Source organism: Haliotis cracherodii, unplaced genomic scaffold (genome assembly GCF_022045235.1).
Source record: "Haliotis cracherodii isolate W230 unplaced genomic scaffold, xgHalCrac1.p SCAF_19, whole genome shotgun sequence".
In the NCBI taxonomy this organism is placed as follows: Eukaryota; Metazoa; Mollusca; class Gastropoda; order Lepetellida; family Haliotidae; genus Haliotis; species Haliotis cracherodii.
This window is the reverse complement of record NW_027266274.1, coordinates 3059074-3080278: the sequence shown is the minus strand read 5'-3', so window position 1 is coordinate 3080278 and position 21205 is coordinate 3059074. Positions and strand designations below refer to the sequence as shown.

Here is a 21205-nt window from a genome sequence, read left to right as displayed (position 1 = left end):
CAACAGCATCATCAACTACTTTCTGTTCAGCAGGAGCTTGGGGAATATTCCAATCAGAGACAGAACTGCCAATGTCCATGAAGGTAAAACAAGCCAATCCAATTGTCCTATAATCAGATGTTTCATTGTGAAAAAATGCATATTGGCTCTCAGCATGTTCATCAAATCCTGCTTGTCATTGCCCACCACCATCAACCATCACTCTGCACACAACACCCACCCTGTCATCACTCTGCACACAACATCCACCCTGTCATCACTCTGCACACAACACACACCCTGTCATCACTCTGCACACAACACCCACCCTGTCATCACTCTGCACACAACACCCACCCTGTCATCACTCTGCACACAACACCCACCCTGTCATCACTCTGCACACAACACCCACCCTGTCATCACTCTGCACACAACACCCACCCTGTCATCACTCTGCACACAACACCCACCCTATCATCACTCTGTACACAACACCCACCCTGTCATCACTCTGCACACAACACCCACCCTGTCATCACTCTGCACACAACACCCACCCTGTCATCACTCTGCACACAATACCCACCCTATCATCACTCTGCACACAACACCCACCCTGTCATCACTCTGCACACAACACCCACCCTGTCATCACTCTGAACACAACACCCACCCTGTCATCACTCTGCACACAACACCCACCCTATCATCACTCTGCACACAACACCCACTCTATCATCACTCTGCACACAACACCCACCCTATCATCACTCTGCACACAACACCCACCCTGTCATCACTCTGCACACAACACCCACCCTGTCATCACTCTGCACACAACACCCACCCTGTCATCACTCTGCACACAACACCCACCCTGACATCACTCTGCACACAACACCCACCCTGACATCACTCTGCACACAACACCCACCCTATCATCACTCTGTACACAACACCCACCCTGTCATCACTCTGCACACAACACCCACCCTGTCATCACTCTGCACACAACACCCACCCTGTCATCACTCTGCACACAATACCCACCCTATCATCACTCTGCACACAACACCCACCCTGTCATCACTCTGCACACAACACCCACCCTGTCATCACTCTGAACACAACACCCACCCTGTCATCACTCTGCACACAACACCCACCCTATCATCACTCTGCACACAACACCCACTCTATCATCACTCTGCACACAACACCCACCCTATCATCACTCTGCACACAACACCCACCCTGTCATCACTCTGCACACAACACCCACCCTGTCATCACTCTGCACACAACACCCACCCTGTCATCACTCTGCACACAACACCCACCCTGTCATCACTCTGCACACAACACCCACCCTGTCATCACTCTGCACACAACACCCACCCTGACATCACTCTGCACACAACACCCACCCTGTCACTTTTGTCTTAGTGTAAAGGGGCTTTTGTCTTTGTATGGAAGGGCTTTTGTCTTTGTATGGAAGGGGCTTTTGTCTGTGTGAAGGGGCGTTTGTCTTAGTATGAAAGAGGTGATGGTGGGTGCTTGTAAATTGAAAATTCCTCAGCTGTTTAGTGTTCTAATAGTTATGCAATAGAGCATCCACTAGTCCAAGCAAGTTTACAAACTAGTATTGGTGAGGTGAAATGGGGTTTAACGTCGCATCCAAATACAGTATACAGTCCTTGTTTCAGCCTCTTAATTCCTAGCGCCAGGCAGGGTAACGACAAGTACCATCTTTTGAAGTCTTTTGGAATGATGTGGCCAGGAATCAAATCCCTAACCTTGCACTCTCCGGCAGACACTCTATCCACTAAACCACGGAGGCAGTCTACAAACTAGTATTTGAGAGAGGCTTGAGTTTTACACCTGTTGGTGGTGTTCGGATGTTTTATCCCTGTTTCAGACAATACATCTCATTACCATATTTACTCCTAGTTATACAATGCAGCTGTTAAATCTGCCTATCTATTCTGTGTGTCAGCTGCGGCTTTGTATTTCATATATGACTTCTGAGTGACACAATTCTCACATCCAATTTGTCAGCAAATCACAGCAAATGTGATTTATGCAGTTATAGAAAATCGACCTGTGCCTGCGTATCACTCGGAGACCAGCCTCAGCTTTTAGCAAAATTCCAGCAGTATCAGAGTTGGTGACACCAGAAATGTACTTCACTCAATTTACCCACATGGAGAATCAAACTCTGGCCTTGGTCGTGATGAGCAAATGCCACAACCACCAGGCTACCCCACTGGCCTGGTTAACAAATCTGGAAGGAGAGTGATTTAACAGCATTGTCAGCAAAGTTCCAGAAATATCACCAAGAAAAGGCTTATCCTGAACCTATATGAGCAAATAAACTTGAAACCCAAGTCTTTGGTGGGTCATGGAAATGATTGAATTATGAACATGTTTTGTTATTGATTAAAAATACATTACTAGTTAAACACACTCTAAATGAAACTCAACTATGTTAAACTAAATCTATCCAAATGTATAGAATTGTCAATTATCTATAAAAATATAGCATGTTCGTATCCAGTACTCCCTAATATGGGCCTAGTAGACAATTAAAGTGAGCAGCTTGTCAGGTGTGTGGGAACAGACGCCAGCTGAAAGGGGGCTGACTGGGACCTCATTGTGTGGTGGCCATATGCCACGTACAAACACCCTGAAATCAATAGTCTATTACCAGCACTAATAGTATCTGGAATTGTGCAGGGCCACGCTGATATTGCAATCATTGTAACACTTTTTCCAAAATAACATTTTGTATCTTCATTGATATCTTATATGGATATAATCTCATTAAATCTATTGCTGATGGGCTTTTTAATGAAGATGAATTGTTTCTATAAAAGCTAACAAAATCATGTTTGTATCAGGGCATGGATGGTTTACACTGGCAACCACTACCTGAAGAAGATACATACATATCACACTGCAAACTATTGGTCAAGTGTTGTTGCTATGGCTTTATTTGTGAAAGGAATGTTACTTCAGTATTATTTTATTTAGGTGGTTAATGAATTTGTCCAATCAGAGACAAAAACAAAAATCTAAAATAAAGATTAAAATAATTTGAATGAATATAAATAGCTATGTTACAATAGAAATTATAAACATTATGCACTTTAAATTGAATTAGCCATTATTTGTTTTTCCACTTCCACAGAGTGGACTGACACACACAACATTATGCCAAATGAAATAGAAACAAACTGAGTTACACAAATGTTTTTAATTCTTCCTACCCAAGCTAGCTGGTTAGCCAACAACCTGTCAAGCATACAAACTACAAAGTGTGGCATCCACTGTTCAGTGTGAGGACCCTTGAACAGCTTCCATGCTAGGTACTTCTAACATACATAGGACTTCATCGAACTGTACAAATAACAGGAAGAAAGAACTGTTGTGCTGGATGCTACCATGACTCTTCACTTATACATGTCCTAAATACAGCTGGGAGACACACAGTCAACAAGGAAATGACCAGAGTTAAATCCAGGTGGCTAATCTAACATGACTAGATTTGAGGGAAAACATTACTGTAGTCATTCCAAGTTTCCAATAGTTTCAGGACAAACATACAAGTGGCCCTTTGTAACACCCAGGGACTTATCTATGATTCCAAACGAATTGCCCTTGGCAGCCAGACTGAGTTTTTCTCTCCTAAATTTAGAGGTATTTTAATATTAAATTTCAACATTGGATTCCACGCAATAATGTTAAACTAAGCATTTAAGCCGGGTCTTCTTTATCATGTTTATTGGTCCTGTCATCTATACCTATAACAGCATGAATTGAAGAGGGTTTTAATGGCCCTTCAAGCTTTCCATCCGACAAAATCAACTTTTGATTTCTCAAAATTTCTCAATGTTTTATAGTAACTGAACTAAACCGATCCTATGTTTCAGTCATAAGCTGTCAGCTGTCATGCAGTCTTTCCACAAGGTAGGGTTATACCGTCCCCCACAATAGGGCTAAGTCCATCAAGAGTAGTTTGTAATAAAGAATGGCAGATTTGATCTATAAAAAGCCCTACAAATGACTTTAAACACCTAGTAAATAAACATCAGTCCATAAGCATGGCCTAACTTACGACTAAAGAGGTCACTAAACAGAGGAATTCAACATTTTCAGAATTAAGTTTTTGGGGGTGTGGGGTATGTCTCAAAATTGAAAGAAACAAGTTTTGCAATCGATCATTTAATTACTCTCTAAATGGACATAAATGTGGACAAATTCTATTCTCAGGGTTTGAAAGTAATGTAAGTCCCCTAGTCAGAGACCAGTAACATTCAGGAAGGACTACCACATTTACCATCTGTAACTAATCGCTTTTGTGGACTGGTGGAAATAACAATTAGTTTCAAAGCCTGGTTCACGTTAACTACATCAGTTTTCAGTCATTATGTTGGGTAGTTGTATGTGTAGAAGAAACTAACTTATATGTACAATCATCTACAATGGTAGATATATTATTATCCTTAAACATGTCAATATAATTTAATGAATCAAGTTGTTATGTGAAGCGATAAAGTCTATCTGACAGCAATAATGTGTGTAACAAAATCATGTGGGTGTTCATATGAATAATGTAAATTATAGGCTCTATTTCAGAGCTTTTTTTTGTTCTTTTGCATGTATTTAGATTGAGAGCATTGTCAACCACCATTAGCACCTATCAATATAGACTTTATAGACTGACAAGTTATAATGCCATTTTTATGACAATAAGGTATGTTTCATTCAACAGCTGTAAACACTAAACAGACATATAAGATAGCCAATATCAAGCAATATTGTCAGTAAATGTCTTAGCAGATGTGTTTCCCAAGTTCCTCACATGGACACTCCATTTCTTATCCTCATGCAACCAGTTTCCATGGTATTAAGAAATATGATACTAAAGATCAATTTTCATCACTGACACTTATATTAATTCCGAATTATCAACTGTCATCTTATCTTCACACGTTTCTTAGAAGTAATAATGCCTAATGATCCTGCTTGTGGCAACGGCACCTTTTCAAAAGGGTATCGCTGAGATGGCCGAAGGTGACATTACCACTTTCTGTGGTATATGTCATAAGCACGCTCACCCTCGTTGTATGGAATCATTATGCAGCAAAATATTATTATTCAATTGCCCAAATAATGCTATTACTATTGACACAAATACCACATAGTTGATATGAATTTGAGTATTAAAAAAATCCACAATCCTCATTACATGTAGAATTTGAACAGCTATCACAACACAGTAGTGAAAAAGATTCCCTTCCAACTTGATAATTTTTTTATCAGAGGTTGTTTCCAGGAATGACGAGAATACCAAATATCTTTGCATCACTATCTACCATCCTCAAATACAGGGGTGAAATGATGTACACTGTGAGTTTTCATGATACATGATACTTTTTTTCCATCAATATAAGACGATACAGTTGCTAAAATAAATTCCTTACAACTTGTTTAATGTAAATTCAGCAAGCATAGATTGGTGAGAGAATTACTTCCATCACAGAGTAGGAGGCACTATGTATCAAGAGATGTCAATGTAAATGTTGATATTGTATCTTTTTTGAGTGGCATTTAGAAGTTGGAGTGATGAAGTAAGACGAGTTCTATGGATGAACAACTTCTTTATTACAATTAGTGCGACGTTTCGATGTAGATCCTAACACCTTTATCAAGCAAGTGATGGATAGGGCTAAACAACATAGGTATATATACACTTATTGACATCTAAGTTGTTACAGTGACTAGTTGATGGACACAGAGAGGTGATTAAGCTAATTGGAAGCCAGTGGATGAATAATGAACACAATATTATAAGTTGACAAACAAAATCATGCATCTTAATGTATGAATCTCCATATCCTGAAATGGGTGTATAATTATGTTTAACTTTATTCTGGTTGTCTTTTTCAGACAATTGTATTTTAAGATAACACCAGTCTACTGTTAACACGTATGCTCCTCCCATTACGTGCGTGTACAATACTAGAGCATCGTGTATGGCAACTCAACCATTGAAAGCACCGGCACAAGGTTCATATAAGAATTCCATTAATGTATTTGGAATTTCAATTAAGGCGGATGGATGGGAAATTTGGGCTGTAAAGAAATTGTATCTTCAGCAAATGTGGAAACAGGAATTTAAAAATTAACATACAAATATCGTTAAAGTAGCTGATGTGTACCAAATCGATTCCGCAAGTGCGCGAAAACTGTGTCGTTACTGGCCATCACGCGGTCAAACATACATTCATTTCACTGACGCTACACGTCAGCTTCGGTGATATTAACTTACTTTCATAGCAGTTTTCCCTGCCACAGTAGAGTCCTTCAATGAACGCATCCACACACGAGATAGCTGCTAGGAGGAGCACTAACACTTGTACACCGGCCATTCTTGCCATGTTGACACTTCAGGCCATGTAGGCTAGCCCACGATAAAATAGGAGACTAGAGTTAGCCAACAGCTCCCAACAGAGTACCTTGGGGCAACGCAATGTACTGAGTTTAATACCGTCGTTATCTTTATGAACCAATATACTTTGAATGATCATGAATATTTAGTGGGCGGTGGATCATTCCCTAAAAGACACACAGATTAATTGAAATAAAGGTCACCAGTTCGTATGGGTAGGTGGTCACAGTCACGGTAGAATTTTAAGACCTTATTATTCTATTTATTGGGGATGAATACTGGTAATGTGTACGTGATACTAGTACCCATATTTGATTTTCAAAATGGGGCGCTGAACGCCTCCCCACCCCCCAATCAGTCCCTGTATATGGAGGCCATACATATACACAGACACTGATATCACAAGACATGTTCTAATTTTTGGATGTACAACAATGGGAGCATGTATAGAACAGTTTAGAGTTGCTATTGGAAGGTTTGCAGCAGTTCTTGTGAAGATTTTGCGTCGAAGGCAAAATGTGGTAGGATACTGCAAAAGTCCAACAACTCCATGAACAACAAACTACAATCTGTTGAAAGTACGCTTCGGTCTGTAAGTATTCAGTTGAGTGAAATAAAGCAGAAATGTGAAGATCTGGAAGAGGAAAATGTACGGTTGAAAAGGTTAGTTGACAACATGGATGACGGAGTGGATTATTTAGAGAAGATGAGTAGAAGGACAATTTGATTTTTCATGACATGCCGAAACAGGGAGATAGTGAACGGGTTGTGCAGGAGATTATCAGAAAGGATTTACATATGTCAGATAGTGTGAAAATCCAGAGAGCTCATCGAATCATGAAGGGGAAAGGTATCAGAGTGAAATTAGCGGACGGAAAGGACAAAGTGTCTATTTTGAAGGCTGCAAAGGCTTCGAGAAACACTGGTATGTTTATCACAGAAGATTTTTCCCTGAGGGTAAGGCAGAAGAGAAAGAAACTACTACCTGTAACCAGAGACCATATAGTAGTCTATTATATGGCCTCTGCTGTAATGATTCAAGCTCGTGAAAATGATCAAAAAGCATATCTGAACTTCGATAAGCTTTATATCGAGGATAATATTTACACATACGACATCACACCCCTGCACGCTAAGGTCGGTGGGAAACCTTCTCATCAAAGAAAAGACACAGTCAAGACACTGACTTTTCGGTATGGACTCTCGGTATGTAGCTATAATTATCAGTTTATTACATTGCTGAAGATACATTTTGATTCAAACTCAATTAAATGAGCAAAACTGTACGTTTCTGGACAATTGAGATCTGCCTAGATATGCACGTTCCGTTTTATTATTCTGCAATCCATTTTTAGTATTACCCGCTGGCCCAGCCCGGCCCGACTTTTCGTGGCCCGACATTTAGGCATCCCAGAAACGAGGACTTACGCGTGCAGTCAGTGCGCTTGATGATCTTCAGATTGCTAGGGAGGCGGCCCGGCCCATCATGTGTTGACAGCATTTCACAACTGTAAACAACGACAGTTTGTAGCTTGGAATGTCAATGGATTAAAATACACATTACTCGATCAGGATTTTATAACTTTCTGTGCTAGATTTGACATGTTGGGTTGTATTGAAATCTGGAGTAATGTAACTTTAAACGACATTTGTAGTGCTTTTTCCGAATATACTGTTTATATAAATCAACGCGACTTTAACACCAGCTAGGGGAGGAGTAGCAGCTGGTGTTTCTAACAAGATCTGGGGATACATCAAACACATTTGGCTAGAATACATAGATTGTGTTTTTATACTGTTTCATAAGCTTTACTAGGTAGTAATAATGACATTGTGTATGGATGCGTGTATATCCATCCTATATACTCATGCGTCCAAACTGATACAAGGGAACAGAAGGGTATCGACTATTTACAGAGTTGTTTACTCTCATGTTTGACGATTATAATTATGGACGATTTAAATGCTAGAACTGGTAACTTGAGAGACTATATCATTGCAGATGGAAATGAATAAATTCCTTCTTTAGAAAATATGAACTATACATCGGATGAATTGAGCATGACCCGTCAATCTACAGATGATATGATCTATTCATATGGATTTGACCTAATAGACTTGTGTTGTTCGCTAGGTATTCACATGATGAACGGTAGGTCACAGTCAGACCCGGGTGGGGACTTTACTTGTATTGGTTCGGGAGCCAGTATAGTTGATTATTGCTGATGTTCAAGTAACTTGTTTTATTTGACTTATGAGTTTTGTGTATAGACTAGGTGTGAGTCAGATCATTTTCTGATTACAAGTACGTTTTTAAAGAACGGAAATGATAGTTACGTTCCCAATGACAATGTTTGCACCTCTTGTGATGGCTGCGATATTTTGAATAGTTATTTTACACATGAAGAGGTTTTGAATGCTATAAATGATTTGAAAGATGGGAAAGCAGAAGGTCCTGACGCAGTTCTTCCAGAAATGATTAAATGTTGTGAAACATTTCTTATTCCATATTTAGTTGTGTTGTATAACACTATATTGCAGAATGGACAGTACCCCGAGGATTGGACTCGAGGTCTTCTGAAACCACTTCATAATAATAAGAAAGGGAGCAAGGTTGGTTGGTTGGTTGGTTTGTTGTTTAACGCCGCACTCAGCAATATTCCAGCTATATGACGGCGGTCTGTAAATAATCGAGTCTGGACCAGACAATCCAGTGATTGATATCACGAGCATCGATCCACGCAATTGGGATCGATGACATGTATCAACCAAGTCAGCGAGCCTGACCACCCGATCCAGTTAGTCGCCTTTCACGACAAGCATAGTAGCCTTTTACGGCAAGCATGGGTTGCTGAAGACCTATTCTACCCCGGAATCTTCACGGGTCGAAAGGGAGCAAGGCTGACGTTAATAATTATAGTTGTATTACCCTTAGTGATATATTAAGTAAAGTTTTTACATTTATTTTGAACAAAAGACTAACTTTGTTTTGTGATATATTTGAAAAGCTTCCAGAATCTCAAGCTGGCTTCCGGACTGGATATAGCGCAGTTGATAATATTTTTGTTTTGCAGAGTTTGATTCAAAAGTACTTATCTAAGACAAATGGACGATTTTAATGTTTATTTGTTGATTTTATAAAAGCCTTTGATTGTGTTAATGGTAAACTGTTGTGGTATATTTTGTTTAGAAAAGGTATTCATGGTAGAGTTCTTGGGGTAATTAAAGATATGTACTCCAAAGTTACATCAGCCGTTAAGTTATCTAATTATGAAATTACATGTTTCTTTGATACTTTAAGTGGTGTCAGACAGGGATGTCCATTGAGTCCTTTGTTGTTTTCTTTATTTATTGTTGAGCTAGAACTTACGTTGCAATCTTCAGGGCAGAGAGGTATTTTTGTTGGACAGGACTAAGTTGATATTTTGCTGTAATAATATGCAGATGACTTATGTTTATTTGATGACAGCGTTATTGGTCTACAGAGAAAGATTGATATACTTCAAACATTTTACTTGAATTGAGGATTGCAAGTAAACATGGATAAAATTGAAATTTTAGTTTTCAGGAATGGTGGCAAACGTAGAAATACAGAGAATTGGAAATTTGGAAACATTAATATTAAAGTTTCTACTTATTACAGCTACCTGGGTTTAATATTTTCAAACCGTTTGTGTTGGAACTTTGGGCGTCAATACCCTGGTGAATAAGGCTAATAAAGCTCTCTTTGTATTGAAGCAAATACGAATTCGTTTTAAGAATATTCCTGTCTCAGCCTTATTTAAGATTTTTGATATGCAAATAAAGCCCATATTGTTGTACTCGTCAGAAGTGTGGGGTTTTAACAAATTTGCCAGCAGCTGAAAAAATTCATGTGAAATTTTGTATGTTTGTTTTTCGGTCTTTGAAATCATGTAACAAGTGCAGCAGTATTAGGGGATTGTGGTAGATATGTATTGTGTGTTGATTGCCATAAAAGGTGTATTAAATATTGGTTACAGTTATTATATTTACCTAATACTAGATACCCCAAACAATGTTATATGCTATTGAAGTCTCTGGATGATGTTGGTCGCATTAAATGGGTCACATATGTTAAAAAAACGTTATTATCCCCCGCCCAAGGAAATTGGCGGGGAATATAGAAATGGGCTCCGTCCGTCCGTCCGTCCCTACGCCCGTCACGTTTCGTTTCGTTTCGTAACTCATAAACCGTTCAATATTTTGCAGGTCTGTCAGGTACATGCTGAACTGGTGCCTTTTGCTATTGAGAAATTTTAGAAATGTTTATTTTTTACGTTTCCATGGCAACAAGATGGACTTAGGTTCTGTGAGGGTAGGGTTCGTTTCCGGAGCATAATTCATAAACCGTTCAATATCTTTTCATCACACTTTGCAGGTCTGTCAGGTACATGCTGACCTGGTGCCTGTTGCTATTTAGAAATTTTAGAAATGTTTATTTTTTACGTTTCCTTGGCAACAAGATGGACTGAGGTTCCAAACTCATCTTTTTTTTACAATTTCCATGACAAGTTCCACCTCGGTTAAAAAAAGGTTAGGGTTTGTTTAGATTTAATTATGTCATAAATTCTGCAACAGGGGCGGGGAATATAGCCACGTTAGTGGCAAACTCTTGTTTGATTATGGATTGGGATTTGTCTGGATTTCGCAAGAAGTTAGTGATTGTAAAATATTTATTGATACCTTTGTACAAAGACTAAAAGATTGTTATCAACAAGAATGGTATAGTAAAGTTTGTGAATCTCGTAAATTTATAATCTTTAAAGAAGTTAAGTTACTTTTGAACGTTGAATTCAATTTAACAAATTTATCTAACCAACGTTAGAGACATATTATTTTCCTATTACGATCTGGTGAGCTAACCTTGATGAAAAATGTTGGTAGACGCTGTGGTGTGGAATATTCTCAAAGATTTTGTAATTATTGTGACATGCAAGCTGTTGAAGATGAGTTCCATTGCATGTTAGTATGTCCATATTATAAGCATTTAAGAAACATATTTCCTAAAATATTATTGTCATAACCCATGTTTAAGAAAATGTATTCTCAAGTGACATGCAATAAGCAATTGATGTTGATTAATTGTGCAAAGTTTATATACAACTCTCCATTTGTTAGACAAAACGCACATCTGTCTCAAAATTGATTTTTGTAATTTATTGTACGTGGGCCAATGACCTTTCTTCTGAAATAAACTTTGATTGATTGATTGACATGTTCTACAGCAGCGAGAGCCTAAATTATGATTTCTGTTGGTCATGTATTCCACGATCTATTACCTTGCTATTTGTATATTACATCAATAAGCAGACTTATGTACAACTGTTCCAGAGGTCGCTATGCAGAGCAGTTTGTTAGATACACGGTATATCTCGACTAAAAACTGGCCGTCATTTGAATGTCTTTCATAGACCACAGGACCATGTAACTAATTATAACAATAAAACTTAAAAAGTCGCAAAAGAAATCATAGGCGAGGCCAAAGGCCGGCCTCGTCTATGATTTTTTTGCGACTTTTTAATTTTTATTGATATAATTAGTAGGCCGGCCTCGTCTATGATTTTTTTGCGACTTTTTAATTTTTATTGTAATAATTAGTTACATGGTCCTGTGCATAGACGTTAAGGATGCCTATACTGACGGACTGGTTCTGAAGTGAAAAGACTCGAGACAGATTGTTAATAAAACAAATAGGGGCGGTGGGGGAAGCCTAGTCGGTAAAATGCCGAAGACCCGGGTTCGATTCAATGGGTACCCGGGTACAATGTGTGTCCGGGTGCGAGGCTACACCAAGACAGGCAGGTCCTACTTCGGGTACGATGCTGCACTAAGACAGTCGGGTCATGATAAGGCTACGATGCTACACTGATACAGCCAATGGTGGTTCGCGTACTATCATGCTACACTGAGACAACCAATGATGGTTCGCGTACTATCATGCTTCACTAACATAGCCAGGGCATGGTAAGTACAAAGCTACACTGAGCGAGTCATGTTGTTTTCCTGTACAGTGCGATACTAGTGCAATCAGCCCTTGGTTTCAGTAGATGAGCAAAACTTCGGCTACGATACTGCATTGATACAGCTTGGCAACGGTTCGGGTACGGAGATACACTGAGACAGCCAGGCATAGCTCGGGACAATGCTTCAATAACAGGACCAACCCCTGCTTCCGACAAGATGCACATTTCCATTCAGGACATGATTTGAGTACAGCGCTTCACTAAGACAGCCATGTTAGAGATCGGGTTCGGTGTTCAGGGCCGGGGCAAGGTTCTGGAATGATGCTGCACTAGATTAGGACCGCCTGGTCAAAGTCCAGGTACGATGCTACACTAACACAGTCAACCTCAGTTACACTGAGGCAACCAGATTAAGGTTAGGATTCGATGCTATACCAAAACAACCAGGTTATGGTTCGGATTCGATGATATACCAAGACGGTCAGGTCGTGGGTTCCGTACGATGTTACGCTGAGTGATTTTATGAGTTGGATTGGGCTGTTAATGTCAGCTTTATGTGGCTGTGTGGAAAGTCCGAAGTGATGCAGGTATCAGACGTTTACCAGACTTTTGTTGAGTGCTATACTAAGGCAACCGGGGTAAGAGTTTGGTACAATACTGCACGAAGACAACCAGGTTTTGGGTCGGGTGCGATGCTACACTAAGACAGTCGGGGTATGTTTGTTCAATGTTTACTAGTATATAGTATAGCTCCTCGAGTAATTTTGACATGAAAGTTTGACGAAATGTCCTTTGGTGCTCAACAACGACAAGGATTTTATTGTACATAATTACTGCCGATTCTCTTGCTGCCTTTCTAGCGGGAATGTAGCCTACCATTTGCTAAAAGCTCATATTAGATAGATTAAGTAGGCCCCCATTTCAAGGCGACTAACGGGATGAGGTGGTCAGGCTTGCTTGACACATGTCATCATATTCCAGTTGTGTAGATCAATGCTTATGTCGGGATTGTCTTCAGGCTCCATTACTTACCTGGAACATTGCTGTGTGCGGCGTTAAAATGTGTATTTAGAAAGATATATTTATGAGTTCAGTTATGTTTTTTTCCATCATAAACAGGGGCCCAATTATGATATAGAAATATAAATAATGTGCTGTATTTTTAGACACTTTAATATAGCCTTTTGTACAGGACGATCAGGTCATAATTTAACAAAAGCTGATGTGAATTAGAATTGATATTTTAAAACACAACTTTTGCAAGAAAAAGATCACAAAAATGTTTTCCTACATGTTTTCTACAATGTGATTATATATATTCAGTAAGAAAGGGGTTTGATTATATTTATCAAATGGTTTCTCCTTAGACTTGCAAAGAAACCAAAAACACAAGCTGACTTCAGTACACTGCTTCTCCAGGGGACCAATGGGTTGATTTTTTTGTGAATGGTGCCACAAGTTGTTCGGATCCAAATTATGTCCCCGACAGTTGATTGGAAGGTTCGGTTCTAGGACCTGACTGCCCGTCACGTTACTGTAAACAGCATATATAGGGTTATGGTCGCAACACTCGTTAGCGCCCAGTCGTTCAGGCAGGACGACTGCCAAGAAGACACAAGGGATTCCCCAAGAGGACACTCTTGAGGCAGGAGAGGCTCAAGAATTCGTCTCGAGGCAGTTGCACTGCAAAGAAGTCACCCCGGGGACACACAAGAAGACTAAAGGGTGCCCAGGCATTTTAAAAACACTATGATCAATATTGGTTTCAATTCATTTTCTGTTTTACACTTTAAACTATGCTTTTGGCAACTATGAAATTACCTCCCTTACACGACACTGAATGACTCAAGTTGTTTCCGAATGAGTCAAGAATGTCGCGGCGTATGCCGGAAACAGATGAAAACATGTTCATATAATCATAAAAGAGTGCGATTTGAAGTTGAATTATTGTAATTATGTCATATGTTTGATAAAATAGAAAATATAATCAAAAACTCATAAATAAAACGAGAGATGACATGAGCAAAAATAATATCAAAAGATGCGAAATATCGAGAATTTTCAGAGCATGTAGGCCAAATATGACATGTTATATACGGGGGTATTATGTGGGGGTTGCGTGGATTCTTGCGATCGGGTACAGTTCCCCACATGGGTATAATATGGGAAGCCGATTTCTAATGCCCCCACCCCCAATAATTATTGTTTGATTACTGATCCTTGCAAACCGAATAGTTGCAAAAGTCAAAACAAAATACTTATAGTCCATGCTTCCAGTTCATGTTTAACGATGCTTGAAATTTGACAAAGGTACAAATAACAAATAAACATGTCAACATTCAATAAAATATACATTCAACTGCGCCTAAACTGAGGGAGAATTTTATTCGCACATTTGCGAAATCATTGAAGAATTTGATGGAGCCCTTATGACGTGGTTTACATATATCAAAATATACTGAACCGCAAAAGAAACGTCACCATGGATCGAAATATGAGAAACCTTATTTGTCCAAACACTGTAAACATACTTTGAGACATATTAAATAGGTGAAACTTGGCAAAACTGATCTTCAATACTGAAATTAAAGTTTAAATGTTCTTAAAGTGAAACACAACACCAGTCTCTGAGAAAATGGCATCACAAGTCAGTGTCACGTGTGTCCGCCATGTGCATTGATGACTGCCGTGCAACGTCGATACATGGAATGGATGAGGCGGTTGATGAAGACCATAGGCACTTGAGCCCACACTCTGAGGAACGCCTGACGCAGCTCAGCTGCAGTTGTCGGCCTTGGTCGGACGTAATTCAGCCGTCCCACAGGTGCTCTCCCACAGGTGCTCAATGGGATTTAAATCTGGACTGAGGGCAGGCCACTGCATGGTTCTGATGCCATTCTGCTGGAGGAAGTCTCTTGCCGCTCTCGGAGTATTGGCACGGGCGTTATCATGCTGAAACTCGTGTTTGCGGCGACGTGGCAAATGAGATATGGCGTGTGGTCTCAAGACTTGATCAATGTACCGAGCTGCTGTGACACCATTGCCTCTCCCAGGACCGATGTTCTGGAAGACCACAGGGCTGACCCGCTGTGCAAGACCAATTCCACCCCACACCATGATGCTCGGACCACCCCACAAGTCTCTCTCAACAACACAAGCATCCGAATAATGTTCCCCACGGCGTCGCCAGATTCTCTTTCTGCTATCCGCTGTTGAGATAAAGTGACGGCTCTCGTCTGAGAAGAGGACTCTTCCCCACTGCTGGTGGCGCCAATGCTGGTGCTGTTTTGCCCACTGAAGACGGTCTCGGCGATGACGTGGTGTCAGCATGTCAAGACATGGTAATGTAAATTTACTCGTGACCTACTTACCCCGTCAGTGGAAGAGTTCATTTACTTCAAGGGGGTGTTGTGTACATTTTTGTTTAATAGCGCCAACCAGCATTGCTAAATAGGCTAGAATTATTTTCTGCATATAAAAAACTTCGGACCACTGTAACGTGATAGCACCCCGCATTCCCTTACGACAGATTATCTATTCTATTGTTATGTGACGTCATTGGCGTCACGTTTCTTGTTTGTGATCATGTCGTTACCCTATATTATTTTTCTAGGACGATAGTATTTGTAAATCAGCGACCTTCTTTGTCACGAAACGTATACTGCTGTCTGTTGTTTTGTTAATTTGGGGATTAACTACAAATTTCAGCTATGAAAACGGTAAGGTTATTTTTCAGGGTATTATTATTTGCAGAACCCCCAGTCTGTTCATCACAGACCTGAGGCTTCTGAAGAAGATACCCTTATAATACTATGCAGCATTAGCTCATTATTCCTTGAGACCCGTTAAGATCCGGGGTAGAATAGATCTTCAGCAATCCATGCTTGCAGTAAAAAGCTGTCTTTGCTTTTCCGAACGGGATCGGGTGGTCAGGCTTGTTGACTTGGTTGATGCATGTCATCGTATCCCAGTTGCGCGGATCAATGCTCATGATGTCAATTACCGGATTGTCTGGCCCAGAGTCGATTATTTACAATCCGCAATCATATAGCTGGAATATGGCGGAGTGCGGCGTTAAACAACAAACAACCATTATTCCTAGAAGGAAAATGATGAGCAGTTTACAATAATCAAATCAATCATGAATGTCATAACATTTGAATTAAACCTTTTATGCACCATTGACATGGTAGGCAATAACAAGATATCATTTAAACAAAATGATTTATTTTTTAGTTCACAAAATGGTTTACCATATTCATAACGTTGTCTTCCACTGCCTATAATCTCACAAACGTTTTCAGAAGTCACAAACAAGGTCCACATTTTGTGAAATCACCAGTCACCAAATGTATGTTAATGATACGCATATATTAGGGGAATAAGATTATTAAAAACCAGTGGACTTAGCAACTAAAAAGTGTACTCTCACTGAAGAATACAAACAAGGAGGACATCCTGTTATTCGTACATGTACGGTCCACAATCTAAAGTCAAGAAAAATAATCAATGAATTGTCTGGTCATTTGAATATACTGTTAACAGCTATGGTGTCAGTAATATCAAAACTTAATAAACCAAATTGTGCCAAGAAATAAAAACACACACATAATAATACCATATCGTCTCTTGCAAAGCCCATCACGCTCCTTTGATTTTGAAAAAGCTTTTGAGAAATCTAAAACAAATTGCCTATGAAATGAAAATAATTGAAGCATTAATATTTGGAGATATGTGTAAGATGTACGGTCCACAATCTAATGTCCATTTTATATCGTAGTTACCTGCAGAAATATGTCATATAGGAAGTAAAATAATCAATGAAATATTTAGTTTCACTTGTCTGGTCATTTGAATTTACTGTTAACAGATATAGTGTCAATAATATCAAATCTTAATAAACCAAATTGTGTCAAGAAATAAAAGACACATATATTCCTTTTGATTTCAAATTGCTTTTAAGAAATCTGTAAAACATTTGTACTCATCTAATGAAACCATTGTATCCTTAATATTTAGTTACTCACCACACCTAAGATTTATTGACACAATAAAACAAGTTAAGAAGCTTGAAAAATCAGACAATTGTGTTCAGTGTTACCGGGAAAGATCCATAACATGTTGTCCAGAAGACAGTATTTGAGCATTTCAGGGATGATTTTCACAGCTTCTACTATTATGACCTCTGCTTTGACAAAGAGAACATTTTGCTGACCTCAGTGATTTTCGCTCTGATGTATTTTGTAAGAACTCGAGACGGTTTTGTTTAAGCATTATTTGTTTCAATGCAGCTCTTCCCTGGTGAGATGTGGATCGAAAATACCAAACTGTAGTGCAGTCATTTAGTTTTTCAAAACCTTGTTGACTGAAGGACACTAAGTCACCATGGAGTCTTATCATTTCTGGAATATTCAAGAATGTGCATGTAAGGGGTCACATCTTTCCCCTGGTAGACATCACCATATGTGTGTACCCAGGCCTTACACCTACACTCCAATGCCTTTATTTCACTATCTGTGAAATTCCTTTGACCCGGACTGACATAATGCTACCAAGTTCCCCCCAAAGGAAGATTATAGCTCTTAGTTTTGGATGATCTGGGATCATGTCCCCAAGGACTATCTGAGCAGCAGTTTTTCTGTGCTCTGGTCCTGTGAAATCTCTGAAAGTGAACCTTCCAGATTCTCTCTCATTTCTGAAGTGAAACTCAATTCCAAGACTTTGAACAAAGGTTTCAAACCTTGATATGTTTTTACATCGATCTCTTTTGTATGTGGCATTGCTCCTTCTAATGTTGTCTCTGCTCCTTAGCTCATATATCAATTGCTTCACAAGTTGATCTGATAAGCGTAAATACAAGTGTAAAGTGTCAGGAATTCTTCTAGTTATTGGTATAAACTTGAGTAGGGGAGGGTGTACACAGTTATAGTTCTGTGATCTTTTCCTTGACATTGATGCTATCTCCTCAACAGTTCGAGCCCCGTGTGATATATCTGAGGCTGACCATTGCTTTTGGGTATCATATCTGTCACTAGCAGGACATTTGCACCAGAGACAACTATACAAACAAGCACAGGAGGATATTTCTGACACCATATTGAGGAATTTAAGATCGCCGCCTAGATAGAACTGTACATGAAAGACTGGCCCCTCGACAGTAAGATGATCCAATGTTTCAGCTTCCTTGATAATGTCTGTCAAAGCCTCTGCTACAATCTCATACCCTTCCTTGGCATAAAACATAGCCAAAAGGTAGTTCCCTTTACAGGATTTACACCAGCCATCGCCTAAGACAGAGAAACCAAAATTGATCAAGGTTTTCCTTCTACCTACAAGAGTACCATCCCCTGTTAATTTGACCTGAAGACACCTGGTTCCTAACATTTTGTCTCTGTCATCTGCTAATCTACCAGAAATGTATCTACTCAATCTCTCCTTCAAAGACTGTTGAACACCATAACTTTCTCCAGGAGTATTCTGTCTACAAATAAGGCAAACATATATGAAATAGAGTGGGAGATAAATGGATCCACGCATGTATGTTATAAACGTTTCCTGTTACACACAGATGTATAACAGTTAATGTTCACAATGTTCATCACAAACAAATCAAAAAGAATTTTTAGAAATAGTGGCATTCCTAAAACCAATGTTTAAAGCTTAGTCCTGAATACTTGCAGTTAGTGATAGATCCAGTGATGGATAAACACTAAAATGATGATGATTAGTGTGGTCACAATTATCCCTAGGGCAATATGAAGGACCACTTTTGACCACTTTGTGTGGATTTTAAAGATAAAATATATATATATATATACATGAACATTTAGACATTACCACTAAAGCTATGTTATACACCCAAGGGCTTGGTGTCCCTGATTTCTTGTCAATCTAGGCATGTGGTAGCAATTCAATAACGAATGATTGTTATCCGATATGGGTGGATTTTTATAGGGCAAGAAATGGAGGAACGCATGTGCATTTCAATTTGCATCGGGTTACCATGGCCGTTGACGTGATGCGTTTGGGTGATTGGTTTTATTGTCATCTGCTTTGTTTTTTTATCATTAAATTTCATTTTGTCCGGACAAGGTAATGTTAAATCTAAACTTTCCATGCATTGTTACTTGGGGTGACGTTTCTTTTGCGGTTCAGTGCATATAGAACGAGTACTATTCCTTGTTTGTACACGCGAATTGATCATTCCAAATCCACAGGTCGTTATTTATGATAATCTTCATAAAAAGGGTGTAATATGTTAAGTTTGTACGGCTGATCTGGTCATTCCAAGTCGACACGGAGCGTCATGTCATTGCCAACAGCAATGTGAAACCAAAACACAAGCCACAGCCTGCCTGACCAACAACTTGGTAGTCAACCTAATCGGCAGACTAAGACTGGTCTGACTCAACCCTAAATGACACAGTTTGATATATCGTATGTATTTATTCAAAATATTTTTTATATAAATGGGTTTCTTTCCTAAGCTAAGTATTTATTTTCGAGAAACATGTATTTCTAATCATACAAAACAGTTTCATGAATAAACTATTTAAACACAATCGATTTAATTATTAAAGTTAATACATGCAATTAGATTAAATGAAGATGCTATCCAGTAACTCATAAACGAAGGCTGTAGCCTAAACATGTGTAATGACTGTGAATGTACAGCTGGTATCGGATCAGAATTAACAACTTATGTATAAAGTATGAGTGTTCTCAAGTATATTTAAGATAAGACCGAGTGGATATGTGTAGTAAATTGATATTTTTATTGTTGTTTTTTTTGTGACACCCGACATTACTAACCGTTTTTGAACATTCTCACCACCTGATCTGCTATATACAAATATAATTAACACTACGAGAAATGTATAATAATCGTTGAGATAAACTGTTTAAGGCATACATTACGTCTTTTCGTCTTTCTGCGATTGGATTAATATTTTGGCAGGTGAGGCAGAACTGCTCCGACTTGTTTACGTCATGTTTATCCAGAATTGGTCGTGCTATATGTTTTACCTTGGAAGAATTTAAATAAAGCTCTTTATCATAGGTACACATGGATTCAAACAACATGAAGGCGAGAAATAATAGGTTTTTCGAGTGACGATGTCATACAGCCTTACGATCGCAACCAAAGAGCTAAAGTTGACACCGGTTGCTTTGTGGAGCTGGTAGCTATGGTTGCAACCATTATCTTGAACTGTGAACGATGGGAATATCGTGAATAACCCAACCCCATCAAATCTTACATATCTACAATTCACAAAATTACTGATACCTTCCTTAAACAGTACTATATCTATTTTATCTTCCCGAGGTAAGGGAGTAAACTGACTATAAAAGTCATGTTTCCGTGTAAACTGGACTTTTATACTCAGTTAACTCCCTTGCCTCGGGAAGATGTATCTTTTCTAGATGCACTATATATAGAACTGAAATATATATTTACGACAATAAATGATACAGTGGGTATTTGCCACATTCAGCAAGGATTTGGCTACCAGTATATATCCTATTCCTACACCGAGAACAAGTTAAGTTAACAGTGAAGAGGAGAGATTTAACATGAATTGAGAGTCACTTTAGAAGTTGCACATATATAGTCTTGTTATCACAGATATTTGGAACAGTTTTTCGTCCTCATTGGACAGGAGACTGCAGACAAGATCATTGTCAGATTTATCTTGGAGTTGGACACTGAGTTCCACAGGACCAGAGTTGATGATGTCACACCCCAGCATGTCTCGATACACACATACAGTCTCACATTGACACA

General features: G+C 39.0%; 1 protein-coding gene across 1 annotated transcript in view; it reads right to left on the bottom strand.

Moving 5' to 3' along the window:
* The window catches only part of LOC139466665 (dnaJ homolog subfamily C member 25 homolog), a 31926-nt gene extending 25483 nt beyond the window's left edge, over positions 1-6443 (bottom strand). Inside the window, exon 1 of the mRNA XM_071248260.1 lies at positions 6317-6443. Within this exon, the coding sequence (XP_071104361.1) occupies positions 6317-6425 (109 nt within the window). The 5' untranslated portion in view covers positions 6426-6443. The remainder of the gene's footprint in view (positions 1-6316) is intronic.
* Positions 6444-21205: the final 14762 nt, after the last annotated feature.